The 18,310-nt window shown below is 39.1% G+C and overlaps 1 protein-coding gene across 7 annotated transcripts in view; it reads right to left on the bottom strand.

Annotated features, from left to right (window-relative positions):
* Positions 1-10,833: 10,833 nt before the first annotated feature.
* ARAP2 (ArfGAP with RhoGAP domain, ankyrin repeat and PH domain 2) overlaps positions 10,834-18,310 on the bottom strand; it is a 172,944-nt gene continuing 165,467 nt past the window's right edge. For 6 of the 7 annotated variants that reach the window (XM_079783129.1, XM_079783126.1, XM_079783128.1 and 3 more), the window contains 2 exons: positions 17,078-17,212; positions 10,834-13,007 (listed from right to left, as the gene is read on the bottom strand). In XM_079783129.1, the coding sequence (XP_079639255.1) occupies positions 12,618-13,007; positions 17,078-17,212 (525 nt within the window). In that variant the 3' untranslated portion in view covers positions 10,834-12,617. The remainder of the gene's footprint in view (positions 13,008-17,077; positions 17,213-18,310) is intronic. The other variant, XM_079783131.1, reaches the window with a different exon arrangement.

Here is an 18,310-nt window from a genome sequence, read left to right as displayed (position 1 = left end):
CCCCTTACACTTGGTTCTGGAGATTGACAAGACATTGGTATATTTCAGAAGTCCCTGCCTGGGTTCCCGTAGGTTCTATCACAGGATATCTGAAGCCAGACTCTAGGTAGTGTGCTTGCATCAGAAAGTCAAAATCATATCACTTGAAACTCACATCTGGTAAAGTTAGTCAGAAATGTTCACTTTCAGGTTTAGCCAGCTAGTATAAAATTAGTGTAAAGGTAGCATTGCACTAGCTGTTTGGAATTCTCTCATAAAATGAGGGCATTCCCGGCGGAAACACATAGGCTTAGAACAACACGTTCCGCTGCCCAAGCTGGTCTCTGAGTGGGATGGAATGGACTTCTCTCCCTGGAACTCTTCACTCTAACCAAGAATGCTGCCCAGGAGCAGCATCACTTCAGCAGGTGTTTCAAATAAACATTGATTTCATGAAAGTCTTCATTGAAAATCTGTTTTCTCCCCTGTACTTTTCTTTAGCAGATCACAAATAAAAGTAGTTCTTTATGAATTTCATTACTGATATAACATCTAGAAAATACCATAAATTGGGACATAGTTCAAATATGGGGATTTTTATCTAATTAAATACTATGCCTCCCCCAATTCGCTTGCTTGTTTAAATCTTCTGACAATTATTAATTAAATGCATTTAGCTTTGTTTTTCATGTGATACTCCACCCCTGTACTATAGAAAGAACAAATCTTTGTTCAATTCTTTTTTTTAATGTCTTTCACTCAAAAAAGACTTCTAAACATTTATCATTTAGGTCGGTAAGATTTTGTGAAGTACAATCAGTATCAAATTACTTTAAAATTCCTTTTGAAACATTGCAGAGATTTGTCTTCATTTTCTCGGTGTTTGGAAAGTCTCGCTGTCATGAAGGCTCCATGGTATCAGTTACCATCAGAGTCCATGTAATTCCTTTACGGCTGAGTTCACCATTGATGGCAGTGGGTGCAATTTCAAATAGGCTCCTTAATAACGACAGTTCTGGGTGACTTTTGGTCAAATCACTTTAGAGGGTCATCTTTATTGGATAATGAGGCTGTGAAGGGCTCCAATTTTGTGGTCAGGAAGGTAAGCTGGTTTTGTCATTTTCTCTTATGTTCACATTATTAGTAACTGCTTTCATTCTATACAGTTCATCTTTTCTTTTTTCTTTCTTCCTCCTTCCTTGCCTGCTCTTTTAGAAATCTCTTAAACAAAGTGTCCTTTTCTAAGAGTTTATTTAGTTAAGATGAGTACTTAAAAATCTACTTAAACAGATCAGGTATGAACTGCAATATAATACAAGCTTAACTGCTGACTCTTCCACATTGTAAAACTCTCCTCTTTTCCTTTTAAAAATTGTTTTATTTATCAATTGAGAGAGAGAGAGAGAGAGAGAGAGAGAGAGAGAGATTTGTTACTTCCCTTCTTTTTGCATTCATTGGTTGTTTCTTGTATGTGCCCTGACCAGGGATGAAACCTACAACCTTGGTGTATAGGGACAATGTTCTGACCGACTGAGCTACCGGCCAGGGCCTCTTCTCTTTCCTTCAGGAAATTCAAATACTGCATCTGATATATGACTAATAAAGACCAGGTGAGCATATCCTGGCCAATATACATATCAAATGTGCATAAAGATTTTTGGAGTAAGAATAAATTCAGATAGTTTTATACACTCTTATAACACTTTCAATTAATCTAAGCATGTTCTGGACTACTACCCAATGCTACCTACTAGAAAAGTTTATACATGAAAAAATCGGGCATGTTAAAGCTTGAACTATGAAAATTTTTAAAAAGTTGAATGTTGAACATCTAAATACTCATTGAACACTTAAATAGAAATAACAATAAAATCTGACATTCATTAGGAAAAATATACATTTCAGAATTGTAGTAATTTGAATATGAATGTAAAAATCAAATTGCCAGGAAACACAAACATTGCTAGCTTTTATTTTTTTTTTTTTATTATTATTTTTTTTAATATATTTTATTGATATTTTACAGAGAGGGAGGGAGAGAGATAGAGAGCTAGAAACATCGATGAGAGAGAAACATCGACCAGCTGCCTCCTGCACACCCTCCTACTGGGGATGTGCCCGCAACCAAGGTACATGCCCTTGACCGGAATCGAACCTGGGACCTTTCAGTCCGCAGGCCAACGCTCTATCCACTGAGCCAAACCGGTTTTGGCACATTGCTAGCTTTTCGTTAGAACACATTGGAAAGGAAGTCAGCATGAAAGCAAGTTATTGAACTTATTCATACAGAGCAAACACTAATTTAGTCTAAGTTGTTAGCGTGAATGTAGTCTGTAACAGCGGACAAATCAATGTTAATTGAGTTCTAAAAGGAACAAATGCAGGGAACAGCATTCACTATTATGAACACTAGGTACATATGAAAAAGCAGCATTGAAATTAAATATAATTTAATTCAGCCCTGAATACTTTTGTTACCATTAAAAATGCTAGACATGAATAAATTACATGCATCCTTAATGCTGTATTTTTTCCTTCCAATGCTTTATTATGCAAACATTGGAACATGACAAAAATTGGAAAACTTTTTAGTGAATACCCCTAAATCCCTCACCTCGGTTCTACCATTAACATTTTGCTATACTTGCTCAGTCATGCTATCTGTCCCTCTCTCTGTTCATCCATGAATTCATCCTTTTTTTCTACTCTTCTGAAGTAAATTGCAAACCTCTCAACAACTTCCTTAAATACTTTAGCATGCAGTTTTTATATAAAATTACGTAAAATAAAAAGCACATATTTTAAGTGTACATTCCCCAAGTTTTGATAAACACATACGCCTTAGTAGCCTCTATCAAGATACAGAACATAAACTAGCTATGTTGGAGCATCCTCTCAATAGCCCAGACCTCTACTAAGATACATCCATTCATTCACTCCATAAACTTTCCCCATTATCATCCCAGTCTATCTCAGTCCCCACTTAAGACAACAGCTTTGATACTGTGATTGATAATAAAAGTATATATTTGGTCTTTGTCCTTGTTTCTGAAACAGCGCTCCTAAAACCTTTGGAATTTCCTGTGAAGAGAGCTATAATGGTGGCTTTTGTTATATTATTGTTGTTATCCATGAGGGGACTTTTGGGAAGCCCCTAAGGATGGAGGCCGGATGGTAGTGGAACCAACCATGTGTTTAGAGTTGGAACTTTCAGGTCCCACCCCTGGGAAGGGAGAGGGGCTGGAGAGTGAGTTCAGTCACCAACAGCCAATGATGTAACTAATCATGCCTATGCAATGAGCCTCCATAGAAGCCCCGAAGGAGAGTAAACACGATTCAATATGCAGCTTTGGTGAGAGTGGCCACTGGGAGAGGGCATGGAAGCTCCTGCTCTTTGCCCGTACCTTGCCCTGTGCATCTCTTCCATCTGGTGGTTCCTCAGATATATCCTTTTGTAATAAACTAGAGGCCCAGTGCATGAAATTCATGCACTCAGGGGGTCCCTCAGCCCGGCCTGCGCCCTCTTGCAGTCCAGGAGCCCTTGGGGAATGTCCGGCTGACGGCTTAGGCCCACTCCCGTGAGCCTAAGCCATCAGCCGGACATACTTAGTGCTGCTACGGAGGCGGGAGAGGCTCCCACCACCACCGCTGTGCTCACCAGCCGTGAGCCCGGCTTCTGGCTGAGCGGCACTCCCCATGTGGGAGTGCACTGACTACCAGGGGGCAGCTCCTGCTTGAGCATCGGCCCCCTGGTGGTCAGTGCATGTCATAGTGACTGGTTGTTCCACTGTTTGGTCGATTTGCATATTAGCCTTTTATTATATAGGATGGGTAACCAGTAAGTAAAAAGTGCCTCTGAGTATTGTGAGCTGCTGTAGCAAGTCATACCCGAGGAAGGGGGTTGTTGGAACCTCCTCTCTATAACTGGTCCATCAGAAACACAGGAGATAACCTGGGCTTGCAACTGGCATCTGAAGAGAGAGGTGGGGACAGTTTGTGGTCAACCTGTGGGGTATGGTGCTATCTGTGAGCAGACAGTGTCAGAACTGAGCTGGATTGTAGGACACCCAGCTGGTGTCTGAGAACTTTTTGAGGGTGTGGGAACGCCCTCCTCTTCCACACACATTGGAAACTGATGTTCAGAACCCTTTAACTACTCTGTTAACTGAAAATTAATATGGACTAGGTGTTTTATTACCAAGAAGGAATAATTGGTGAAAAAGGGTTACAACCCTGTGCATGCAGACATGGGCAAGCCATGTGCACACTCTAGCCTGTGTGCCCGGGGGGTGGGGGTATTTATAGAACAGAAAAGGAAGAAAAGGGAAGGGGAAGTTAGAACCTTAGAGCTTTATTATAGACATAAAGTTCTTCCTGTGGGGTTCTCCATGTAGTGTTCTCCCAATTACTTAGTGAGAACTTCCATGAGCCCTAGCTCCTATCATAAACCTTCCAGACTAATTATGTTTGCTTCATGTTCCAGTTAGTCTTTATCAACTCTTATGCTACTAGTATTTTCCCACTATAATGCAGCACATTTCTTAACGTGATTGACTAAGAAAAAGGAATTATCATATATTCAACTGCTGGGCATCTATTTTCCAAAGGCATGAATAATGTTTCTCTGGTTAAAAGAAACTATTTCTAATTGTAGTTGTAAAATACGTACGCATCTTTCACATAGTTGAGTAAAAACTGAAGAGTTTTCAAGGTAAAAATTATTTAAAGGAAGGCTGTGTCTACTTGGAGAATGAGTGGAACGTTAGGCAACGTCCATCAAATTGCAGAGAGCTGGCAAGTTATCTGCATTGTGGATGAACCACAGTCACGTTGCTTGTTCTTCACCTAGTTGAGTATCTAACAAATTTAGATCCAACTATGAAATTACTAACCAGCTCAATACCAGTTATATAGTTAGGTACAAGGTACATATGTGTTAAGTGGAATAAGAGTGAATAGAAGAACAACAGAATGATTGAGGAAGGAACTCACTTTCACTAACTGTTCAGGAGTATGACTAGCACAATGCCACATGTTTTGAATAAATCATCTGTCATTATTTTCCTTGAAACAGTCCTTCAAGTTACGTATGCTTTGCTCGTGCCTTGTACATTGTAAATGCTCAATATATCACTTTCACCAGTAAAATGCATCACTATGACTATTGAAATGTGTAGGCTCTAACTTCCTAAAGGGTTTTAATTCTCCAGAACTTCACAGCAGCAACTGAAATACTCATCTGCAATAGGCTTAATATTTACTGTTTTATATCTCCAAATTCTCTTTGTCTGGACCAGAGAGGAGGAGCCTGGGAAATATTTATGACTACAAGCGATTGGCATTTGATAATAACTTATTGCTCTATTATTCTAAAAATGGGACACATTAGCAACATTATTACAGTGTCAGACTTTTTGTTTACTATTATTAGTAAGTAGAAAAAGCAATAGAATTTTTGCTACACAGGATGTATGTTTTGAGTACTCCTTCCTAAAAGCAATTAAATAATAATCTAATTATTTGGGAAATACAGTAGGGAATTTATAAAAATATACCTCTCATAAACCATGATTGAAAATGAATTTTATCAGAATTGAGGGAGACCAGAACTGGACTTTTACTATAAAATTATGTTTATAATAGAAAAAATGAAAGAGTCTGTCCCAATTTGACATTTAAGTACTAGTAACAAAGCAATAAAAAAAGCAAATTAAAAAAGGTGAAAAGGCAAAATACACTAATGAATATACAAAATAACACTAAGCAGAAATGATTACACCATTACCACAAACTATCAGATAAACATCAAGATTTGGAAATAATTTGAACTAAGTGTAGGGGGTGACTGCTCATATCTATGCAGTCATCCAAGAAATACTTATTACCAACTTCTTTCTGAGGCATAAGAGAAAATCCCCTAAGGGCCTGTGGGCTACTTCTAGGGTATTTTATGATTGATTACATGTGAGGCCAGGAATTTGTTTTGCAGTAACAATTTAAAATGTGTATTACCGTGAATTTATTACTCAAGTTTAATGACTTTGATGAGCAGATTATCTTTTAAAATATGCAGTAACGTCTGGTGTTGTCATTTGAACAGTACACTGATAGAAATGATTTAAATTTTTCTAGTATTTGAATTATATTGGTTGTATAAGGGAGCACATTTAAGATATTTTAAAAAGTGATTGAATACCTCTATAAACGTGTGTCCATCTGTCACTATGTTAGGTTCAGTTATTTCACTAAATAAGCCTCAATCCTGGTAATTTTGTAATACAGTTATAAAATTTTAGATGAGGTCTGACTTACCCGGAATGAGTGTGTAGCATTGTTTGCCTATGTGCACACATCATTCTTCATGAGATAGAGTAAAATAAAAAGTCATTGTTTTGTAAAACCATATTAATAAAGCCATCACATTTCTAGAAATTTAATCTAGCATGTCAAATGTATACTTTTTGTTCTTAAATATTAGTTAGATGTCTACTTTCCTTATTCAACTGGGTAACTCTATACAGTTATAAGACTACTGACTAAACCATTCTACTGGTTACTTGTGTAAAGTAATTTTATTTAATGGAGAGACAAGAATTGGTGTATAGCCCTGCCTAGTGTGGCTCAGTTGGTTGAATATCATCCTGTGCATGAAAAGGTTACTGGTTCAATTCCTGGTCAGGACACATGCCCAGGTTATGGGTTCAATCGATCGAGGTTTCTCTCTAATATCTTTGTTTCTATTTCTTTCTCCCTCTCTCTTCTGCTATCTCTAAAACAACAAACAATGAAAACATATTTCAAAAAAGAATTGGTGTATACTTAGAATAATCCTATATAATAAAAGGCTAATATGCAAATTGACTGATTGGTGGAACAACTGATCACTATGACATGCACTGACCACCAGGGGGCAGACGCTCAATGCAGGAGCTGCCCCCTGGTGGTCAGTGTGCTCCCACAGGGGGAGTGCTGCTCAGCCAGAAGCCCTGAGCCTGGCTCATGGCTGGCGAGTGCAGCGGCGGTGGGAGGAGCCTCTCCCACCTCCGCTGCAGCAGCGCTAAGGATGTCTGACTGACAGTTCCTGGACTGCAAGAGGGCGCAGGCCGTGCTGAGGGACCCCCTGAGTGCACAAATCTCATGCACCTGGCCTCTAGTATATACATGAAAACACAAGCCGGACCAATTCCTTGGAAGCAAAGATTAGTAAGTTCATTTGCCAAGGAAGAAATATATCTCACAAAAGGATTAAGGATTCCTGATCCTATTAGGTAATTGAGCAGTTGGGCAGAACATGTTTAAAAAATATTAGGATTAATTCAAATTTACTCGATCCAGGCTGACTTGCAGAGTTTGATCTATGTTGTAGTCAGCACTTCCAAAAACAAACAGCCCTGGGTACACCGCAATGGGAGCTATGGGGAACCTGTAAGTGGATCCAACATTTAGAATCAAGTCCAGATGCACTGTCCAAGCAAGTGTTGCCTTATGTTGCTGGGACTTGTAAATAAAAGGAATTCAACCGAAATGAAAGTTCCTGATTTTGGTGATGGCTGATAGCTCTGTGTTGCATCCAGTCTTCTCCATCTTTGAAATGGAAATTTTTACCTTTCTGGAGTGGGGCATCACCTGTATGTACTCTCTAAAGGCAATGACAGCACTTCAGTGTCCAGGAAGAAGAGAGCATCAACCACCAATGTAATTGCTTATTTCTACGTGCAAATGGTCTCAATGGTTGTTAGGTGGCAAAGCTTTTCCTCAAAAGAGTTAACCAGCTTAATTATTCTCTTTGTTCAGGTGGGTCCCAAGCTAGATCTTGAACAACCATTAGAAAGGGTGTTTAAGGCATTTTCTGTCAGTGGACAAGTTAACAGTGAAACGGCTCTTTCTTTATCATTGTAATAATCTCTTATCCTTGCTCATGACTTGGACCAAGTAGGTTCTATTTGTGAGAGCAAGCACTGAAAGGAAAAATTTTAGCCGGCAGAGGACTTACAGACTGACTGCAATGTAGTCATCCATGTAACAGTTCCAGGAAATATTGTGTATTGAGCTCTTACCTGTTCAGATGGCATCTTCTTACCGGGTGAGTTGGATCTTGGTCTTTGACATTTGAATTGCAATTTTCATGGGAGATATAAGGATCTTATTTAATAATATCTTCCTTTATAAGAAATGCCTCTGTATGATACAATGTTTCCTACCTTCAAGTCAACTTTGCTTTATATTAGTATTGGGATACCAGCTTTCTTGAGATAATTGTCTGCATAGTATATCTTTTCTTCAACTTTTTGTTTTCAACATCTATCTTTATATTTAACTAGAGGCCCAGTGCACAAATTCATGCACAGGTAGAGTCCGGCTGACCCGGCCCCAATTGGGGTGGATCGGGGCCAGGCCTGTTGGGAGGAGGAGATGGTGGGAGGTTGGCCAGCCTGCCCCAATTGGGGCCTGATCAGAGCCAGGCCAGCTGGGGGGAGGGGCTGCCACAGGTGATTGGCCAGTGGTCCCGGCCCCCGGTTGGGGTGAGGGAGCCGATTGGTGTGGGTTGGCCAATTGGGGGCAGAGCTGGCTGGGGAGAGGGGCCGCGGGCCGATCAGGGTGGTGAGGGCTGATCGGGGTGGGGCCGGCCATGGGGAGGGGCTGTGGGCAGGGGGTCAGCCATCCCTGCCCCCAAATGCAGTGGGGGGGGGCGATCAAGGGCCAGCAGCTTGGGGGAGGGGCCATGGGTGGTGGGCCAGCTGGGCCCACCCCCTATTGGGGGGGGCCGGTCGGGGGCAGGGCCACCTGGGGGGAGGGGCCGAGGGAGGTTGGCCGGCAGCCCCACCCATGATCGGCCAGTTCGCTGGCCAGAGTGGGCGTCATAGTGACCAGTTGTTCCGGTCATCACAGCATTCTAGTCACTGGCTTTTTATATACTATATGAGTCCTTAGAAGCAGCAAACACATAAGGTTTTGTTGTTGTTTGCTTTAACTTGTGTTATTTTGCATTTGATATATTCGGCCTTATATCTGCCACCTTACTTTTCTCCATGGTGAGAAGCCACTATCATTATATTGTTGCTTTAAATTTAGTGTTTCTTTATTCTCCAATTTTAAAAGTTCCTTCTTCACTTTTCCATTGTTTTCCTTTGGTGTTACTATGCATACTTCTCTTTGTATTTCCCTTGCTCAGAGTTTGGATAGCTTACTGTATCTGTTGGTTGACATCCCTTATTAGTTTTGAAAAATTCATCATCCTCTCTCCTAATGTTGCCTCCTCCCTATTTATTCTCTCCTCTCCTGGATATCAAATTGCATGTTAGACATTTGAGTGTCCCACATTCTCTTTCTGCCATATCTTCCATTTGTTTTCCTGTGTTTGGTTGGAGATATACAATTAATATATTTTATCCTTTCTTCCAATTCATTAATTGGCACATACATATTATTTTATTAAACCCATTTACTTTTAACTTAGATTATTTTATTTTTCAACTCTAGAATTTCCATTTAATTTTTTAGATTCTAATACTCTGGCAGAATTATCCAAATATTCCTGTATTTTCTTTTCCCTCTATTTTTGTTAATCATATTAATCATAGCTGTCATTGAGTCTTTGGTAATTCTAATAGCGTGTTCACTTGTAGATCTCTTTCATTTTATATTTTCTCTTCGTTGTTTTTTTTTGTTTGTTTTTTGTTGTTGTTATTCACAGGTTGCTGTCTCTTTAAATGATTTTTTTAAAATGCCAGATAGTGAAAAAAACTTGCTGAAATTCTAGATAATATTATCTTTCTCTAGAGATGATGCATTTTTTATTTTTTGGCAGAGAAGAGGCTGATGACATTGATCCAATCAGGGACTGAGCTGAACTGGGGAAGGTTACATTTATGTATGTATGTAAGTATGTTTTGTTTTCACTGAGAGATAAGTGGCATATAACATTAGCTTCAGGTATACAACATAATGATTCAATATTTGTATATGTTGCAAAATGCCACAATAGTCTAGTTAAAATCTGTCTCTACATTTACAAAAATTATTCTACTCTTAGCAATTTTCAAATATGCAATACAGTATTATTGATAGTCATCAAGCTTTACTGTATATTACATCCCCTTACTTTATTTATTTTACAACCAGAAGTTTTTACCTTTTGAACCCTCTTCACCATTTTGCCCACTCCCAACCCTTGCCTCTGGGAACCAGCAATGTATTCTCTATTATCTATGAACTTGGTTTGTTTGTAGATACCCCATATAAGTGATATCATATGGTATTTCTCTTTCTCTGATTTATTTCACGTAGCCTGTCCTCAATGTCCATCCATGTTGTTGCAAATGGCAAGATTTTATTATTTTTTTATGTCTGAATAGCATTCCGTTGTATGTATACTATATCTATCTATATATCTATATATATCTATATATATCTATATATATATCTATATATATATATCTATATATATATCTATATATATATATATATATATCACCCATCAATGGACACTGAGTTAGTTTCCATATCCTGCTATTATAAAGAAAGCTGCAATTAACACAGGGGTCCATATATCTTTTTGCGTAGTGTTCACATATTCTTCAGATGAATAAAAAAAGTGGAATTCCTGGATCATATGGCCATTCCAATGTCAGTAATTACTTTTAGGGCTAGACAAATGAAAGTTAAGGTACCATCACTCTGTGTCAGGTCTGCATATATTCATCATTTAAAAATAGAACTATATTTGTACTGATGTACATGAAAAAATGAATGAGCTAGTTTTAAATATATATTAAACTCAAATTTTTTAAAAAGGGAAAAAAGGAAAGACAATCTATTTGATTGAATTCATGACAACCTTCAACTCTGAAAATAGAGACAGTCACACTCAGGTGGACTTGTAAAACAGTTTTAATTTTTACTCAAAATATATGAGATATCATTAGCCCTTATCTTACACTCGGAAAAACGGAGAGCATGGTACATGAAACAGAAGCTATTAGATTTGAAGCTCAAGTTTCAAAAATATTCAGATAGGTACACTCCAGATACTGTTCCCATTGTGCAACGTTGTCCAACATTAATTTTCACACACCTCCTTACTTTATAACATAAATATCACTTATTAGGAATCATTGTTTAGTTTGGATTTTTCTTTCTAAAAATACCAAAAGGCTCCCCAGCAGTGCCCATCTATTTTATAAACTGACCCGCAGTTTTCTCTTCTTTAAAAAAATTCCAATCTATTTGGGTTAAAAGAATAAATATCATATAACCAGGGCAAACAACTGTATCCCCACCCAATATAAGTGATCAGTGTTTTACAGTGAAGAAACTCATAGCATTTGGCAGCATATTACTGTACTGTGATCAGACCGACCAAAGTATGGTCCTTTGTATACAAATTCTGATAAAGACACCAGAAAAGTAGAGGGGAGGAAAAAGAAACGCTAGGGATAAAGCATCACTCCATAAAATAAGTTTTCATAGAAACTTGCCCGATCTGATAAAATTCTAAAGACACTGCTGAAAAGTGCTGCCGCTTTTATGAATTATAATTAGTACTGCAGGCCCTGGCAGAATCACCGACTCGGTAGCTGATGCGAAGTGGATGTAAAGATAGGGCTTTGTTCACCTACCTCCCACCGCGGAATGGCCACATGCTGTCTACTTCCAGTTCATTCTGACAGTGAGAGAACCATGTTACAACCTCACTTAAAAATAACAAGAAGAGGGCAAACACAGTAAAACAATAACACAAAAACCACAACAACAAAACGCTGCGATGACGAACTGTGTTCGTACCAAAACCATGGCGAGGAACTCTTGAGAGCCACGTTCCTGTACACAGCCACAGTGCCACTGGCGTCCACGCGGGCCCTGTGCTCACGCCTCCCGTGCAGTGTACGTTTCCTCTCAGCAGCCACTGCAGAGACCTGAATGTAGGGAGTGCAGATGTGGCTGGTCCACTCACACCCTGGCGAAGAGTGGCCAGTGCCATCAGACATGTTTGCTGGCTGAGTCAGACTCTTGGGAAATACTTAGTCACCAGACATTTTCTTAACAAGCCATTTCTCAAAAGGGAACTAGAATACATCTTAACCTTGTTGGCTTTTAGAATGCTTTCTTAACTTCTTGTGTCTTTTTAAAACCCCAGTGTTGTTTGATAGGCAGCCACTAAAATGAACTCTCTCCATTTTCAACTTACTTCCCTTTCTTTCCCCTAAGGTAGACCCTATGTAAACCTAAAAACATGTGCTAACTTAATGTACAAGGTTCCTCAAAGTGCAAAATGTGTTACACATAGTTTCATAGGCTTCATTTAAACAGCATTTTATACAATACAGTACAGTTGGATCTTTGTGCTCATAAATTACACCACTTAAAAGACACCTACTTTAAAAGGTTGGCCACTCAAAGTAACCCAAGGATTTTTTACACACGGTTAATACAGTTGAGCTGTACAAGCTTTGTTCAGACCAAAATAAAGTTAATCTTACACTTATCACATATATACACATATATTATTTCCAAATGCTCTTCAACTGTGTACATACAGCTGGACAAATGGCACAAACCATGAATTACCTTATAGTTTGCTTTCTGATTTGTACACCATCACTGTACACAATATTTTTTTAAAAAAAAACACCTACAAGTCATTTTATTTCTTTCTGCAAGATCTGCTCGCCCTGTAACTCTTTCGGAAGGGTTCTGGACCGTTGTAGAACCACGCTAAGTTCTTTGATGACCTGGGACGGCAACTTATGATCAGCGTCCAGAGTGGCTCTGCCGTTCCGGTCCTCGGTCTTGCCCAGGGTCTTTGAGCCTTTCGGGCCTTTCTGCGGCCCGTGAAAGGCCTCGGCCTCAGCCTCTGTGTCCTCCAGGCAGTAGAGACTGCGATGCTTCCGGGTTCGCTGCCGCAGTTTATCGTCCCTGTGCTCCAGGCAGTGGGCCACCATGGAGGCTCTGTCCTTCAAGGTGCTGTCCCCGGGCTCCTGGTCGTGCTTCTCATGGAGCCGCAGCTTGTCCAGCTCCCCCCTGGCACTCTAGGGTAAAATGAAACACCGCATGGGAAAGCCAGACTTGGCAATTTACATTTGAAAAATGCATTCCACAGAAAAGCTGATGCTTCTTATATTACGGCTTATTTCTAGGGTTTAGGGTCTAATTTTGACACAAGTGGCTTGCCTAAATTTAAATGCTGATCTGAGAGCTACAATGTGCACTGAAACGTAGGCCATGGGAATTCATTTGAACGGGCGTTTAACGCAGAACTTCAAAGATGCCTTTCAGGGTAGTTATTTAATTCGAGTGTCTTTTCAAACTTGCCTCTCACGATTCCCTTCTGCTTGGACGTGACACATGTCCGTGCATCTGTAGTTATACTCACGGCACCCAGAGAAAAGGAAGTCTCTGTGACCCCTGAGTTGGGGAAATGCTCTCCGTACCACAGCCCCTCTTCGAGATAACAGCGTATTAAAGACGCTGAGGAGTATTATGACAGAGAAATCGAACTTCGTTCTGTGTTTTTTTTTTTTTTAATCTCCTCCCAAAATATTTAGGAAAGTCTTTCCTCCCACATAATATTAGAATTCCACAGAAATATTTTAAAAACACCAGTAGATTAGAGTACACATCCATTCAGTAAACTATAAGGACCTACAGGCACCAGAAATCCATTGTCACAATACTTGCGATGGTATAGAGGTACACTTTCTTTTTAATTTTCCCCCCTCAATTACTGTTTCAGGTGTACAACATGGTGATTAAACATTTATATACCTTATGTAGTGACCACCCCGGTAAGTCTAGTCCCACCTGGCACCATGCAGTTATTATAATAGTGTTGAGTATATTTCTTATGCTGTGCTTTACATTCCTGTGACTGCTTTTATCAACTGGCAACTTCATACTTCTAATCCCTTCTTTTCCACCCATCTTCCCAGCACCCTTCCTGTCTGGCAACCATCAATTTGTTCTCTGTATCTATGAGTTTGTTTCTGTTTTGTCTGTTCATTTATTTTGTGAGGTATCTTTCAGAGTCCACGTGTAAGTGACATCATATGGTGTTGTCTTTCTCTATCCGACTTATTTCCATTAGCATACCCTCCAAGCCCATCCATGTTGTAGCAAATAAGATCTCATTTTTTTATGGCTGAGTAATAGTGTTCAATACTAATGAGATAAGTGTTCCATTATATATACTGCATCTTCTTTATCCTTTTGTCTGTTGATGGACACACAGGATGCTTCAATATCTTGGCTACTGTAAATAACACTGCAACAAATACAGGGATGTATACACTGAGTGGCCAGATTATTATGATCTCTGAATGCATAATAATCTGGCCACTCAGTGTGTGTGAGTATGTATATGTGTTTGTGTGTATGCATGTATATATATGTATATATATGTGTATGTGTGTGTGTGTGTGTGTGTGTGTGTGTATTAGAGGCCTGGTGCATGAATTCCTGCATGGGTGGTCCGGCCAGCCTAGCCAGGGGGAGGGGACATGGGAGGTTGGCCAGCCTGCCTGTTGGTCGAACTCCTGGTCGAGGGGACAATTTGCATATTAGCCTTTTATTATATAGGATATACACTGAGTGGCCAGATTATTATGCGTTCAGAGATCATAATAATCTGGCCACTCAGTATATATCTTTCAAATTAGTGTTTTGGATTTCTTCAGATAAATGTCCAGAAGTGGAATCATTGCCTCATAGGTTCTATTTTTAATTTTTTTGAGAAACCTCTGTACTGTTTTCCATAGTGGCTGCACCAATTTACAATCCCACCAACAGTGCACAAGGGTTCCTTTTCTCTACAACCTCGCCAACACTTGTTGACTTATTGATGATAGCCATTTTGGAAGGTGTGAGATGATATCTCATGACTTTAATTTGCATTTCCATGATGATTAGTGATGTTTAGCATCTTTCCATATGTCTATTAGCCTCCTGTATGTTTTCTTTGCAGAATGTCTATATAGGTTCTATGACCATTTTTTATTTTTAAGTATTTCTTTTTATCAATGTTTTATTGATTTTTTTAAAAAATTTTTTAGAGAGATAGAAACATAGATGAGAAACACCATTGATTGGCGGCCTCTGCACACCCCCTACTGGAGATTGAGCCCCCACAACCCGGGCATGTGCCCAGACCAGGAATCAAACCCATGACCTCTTGGTTCATGGGAAGATGCTCAGCTACTGAGCAACAGCAGCGGGCCCTATGCCCATTTTGTAATTAGACTGTTTTTTGGTGTTAAATTGTATGAGTTTGGACAATAATCCCTTATTGGATGTATCATTGGCAAATATCTTCTATTCAGTAGGTTGTTTTATTCATTTCGTTTCCTTTGCTGTGCAAAACCTTTTTAGTTTGATGTAGTCCCATTTGTTTATTTTTTCTTTCATTTTTCCCTTGCCCAAGGAGATATTTCAAAAAAATTTTACTAAGAGCAATGTCAGAGTTAACTGCCTATGTTTTTGTTTGTTTGTTTTTTCTAGGAGGTTTATAGTTCATAGGAAAATTTTTCAATTTTCACTAATTTTGTTTTAATGCTTTTTAAACTTTCAACTTTCCCCCCCAACGTTGGAATATTTTAAAACAATCTTTGCCTATGTGTTGAATCATCAAATCCCCACACTTAAATTTACAAAAAAATCTTGGGTTTAACTACTCATTAATTTTCTATTAATATTTCATGGAGTTGTTTTAAAAGCCTTTAACAATATCTTGAGTGTTTTAGTTCAGCTCCCTGGTCTTAAGTATGCTAAAAACATTGTCTCTGAAATTTTGAATTTTGTATTAGGTAACAATTATATATTCAATTATCATGCCAATTCTTAACTGGTACTGATTAATGTATTTTAATACCAATACTATAGCTTTTGCTTTGGGCCATAATTGATCCTAAGACAATGTCAGGACAAGCTGGGGTCACTACAGGGCATATCCACTCCCTATGTTGGATTCACTTGTTCAACCTGTGTCTCCCAACCTGGGTTTCTGGGAAATGTGACCCTTGGAATTTTAAGCTTCTAGATTAGCTAAGGAATCCATAGTTTTGTAGGGCAGTTTATTACCCAGAATGGCAGGAGAAACAAGCTCATGGTTTCTTGGAGGCTTATTCTTCTCTTTGATTACATTAGTGCAGAAGGACCAAGTAGGCAACAGAGGTAATAAACCAGTATTTCCAAAGCTTTTATCTTTTAGAGAAGAAGAATATTATAATGTGACTAGTGTTCACAGAAAGATAGGCATGGACAAATATTTTAAAAAATCTGATCACTAAATTAATATGGCTTTAGTCTTTCAAAGGATATTTCTGTTTGGAAAGCAAGACATTCAAACAGCTTAATTCCGAACCTAGCTTCTAGAAGAAAGGCCATCGTTTACATGTGTTTCTTTCTGCTCCGAGAGACTCAATGGAGCCACTGGAATGTGCATTAGCCCCGGAGCAGGGAGTTTTGAGTGTAAACAGCCTCCACCCTTTCCTGAAGAGCCTGCACTTCAAGGCCAGGTTGATGCCACTTCTGCTCTCCCTGTCCCTCAAGGTGAGAAGGGAAACAAATTGCGGCTTTCAGGGAAAAAAATGCCCAATCTTCTTTCTTGATGCTCAGAGGTCATCTTGCAGTTCCTTAAATTAACTGGGACACCCCATCGGTTCCCAAACCACTGGAACTTGAATATGTCACCAGAAAGTCTAGTGACCAGGGCTTCAGCAGACATCTGCTGCCACGGGCTCATTCTCAGATTGTTAGAAGTAAACCTCTAAGACTAATTTGAGACTGTGATTTTACCACCAGAGCTTCTGTACACATATTTCAAATGGCTCGGCTACTTTAGAGATAAGCAAGGCATTGTGCATATTTAACAGTCAATGGCATCATTAAACTAATCATTTCAAAGAAGTTAAAAATAATAAACAACTTCAAAAACGTGCCATAGAATTTCTCATGTTTTCTTGACAGATGTGATTTTTCTTATGCTTTTCAAAGTGATTATTCCAGATTTTTTGAAGCCAATGAATTAATGAGTGCACTCAATCACAGTAAGACCGAAGAAAACAAATGCTGGAATGAACATAAACGAAATAAAATCCTAACCTACCTCGATATTTCTCCAGGCTTGGGTGGCATTTTTCTCATGCTGGATGGGAATGAGAGGCAAACCTCCGATTTTGGGGTTTTTGGTTATAGAGCGTTTTCGTTGTTTTCCAGCGGGTGGCCGTATGTCATTTTCATGCTGTGGAAACACAATTTCTTGCCATTGGTGTGTGACGTTACCATGTGTGTACACCCTGTTACAGAGCCACTGGCCCGCTTTTCACACGCACACATCCAGTGACCTGCTTTCCATGAGAATGCCATCCGTCTTTATAGTGCTGACCCTGGCGGCAGCATCGCTGGAGGACGTAAAACTCTTAAATGAACTGAGCTCTGAGGTCTCAGTTCAATTTCTAAGTCTCAAATACATGCGTTCTGTATTACTTACCAAACCAAAAGGGGTGAAATATTTTAAAAACTGGCACATCTCTTCGTGGGAGAAAAAGAATATACGTGTCTACACTTCTCGGCCCTGTAATCAAAGTAACTATGCGTTCACGTTTGTTCTCTCCACCAAAGAGGACTTCAGTGTAAACATAATAAACTGACCTTATGTAGCTCAAGTCAATCTTAGGCACGTCATCAGAAAAATTAGCCCTAATTTATGACCTTTTTAAAATGTTACTTTTTCATCCAATTGAGTTCCAGAGAAATGTTACCTTGTACACATACATTTATACTGAAAATCATTGTACAACAGAGAGTGTGGCACATTTGTTCTCAAATTATTGACTACATATTCTTGCCACTGAACTGTTGTAGATATGACTGGGAAAAAGTTAATTTTGCAACTGGGAAAAATATCCACAGGTAAAAATATAAGCTCTTGACTGATAAATCCTTGAGATAAGCAGATAAAAGAAAAATCTTTAAAGATTTTTCAACTCCTCAGGGTAGATTCACTTGTCAGATGTTGGGAAAAGCAAATTGATTTTCAGACAACAATCTATGAAAGAAATACAGAACACCAACTATAAAAGGAGCAGCTTACAGATGTTATGGTGAAATGAAAAACATTTGGTAAGCTATACAGCTGAATGCCTACTCTTATTTTCCAATACTCTTAAGACTCAACAGAGTCTTGTTCTTATGTTGCAATTAATATTTTAATGTAGGGTATTATAGCACAGAATTCATTTCAACCAAGGCTGACTGCATACCCATTGTAGAATAGCTGATTTATATTGAGGGGCATACTGCTAGACTTTGGGCTTACCAATATACATGTATTATCGCC

This window comes from Cnephaeus nilssonii (genome assembly GCF_951640355.1).
Source record: "Cnephaeus nilssonii genome assembly, chromosome: 1".
NCBI classification, from domain to species: Eukaryota; Metazoa; Chordata; class Mammalia; order Chiroptera; family Vespertilionidae; genus Cnephaeus; species Cnephaeus nilssonii.
This window is presented reverse-complemented; position numbering and strand designations above follow the sequence as displayed.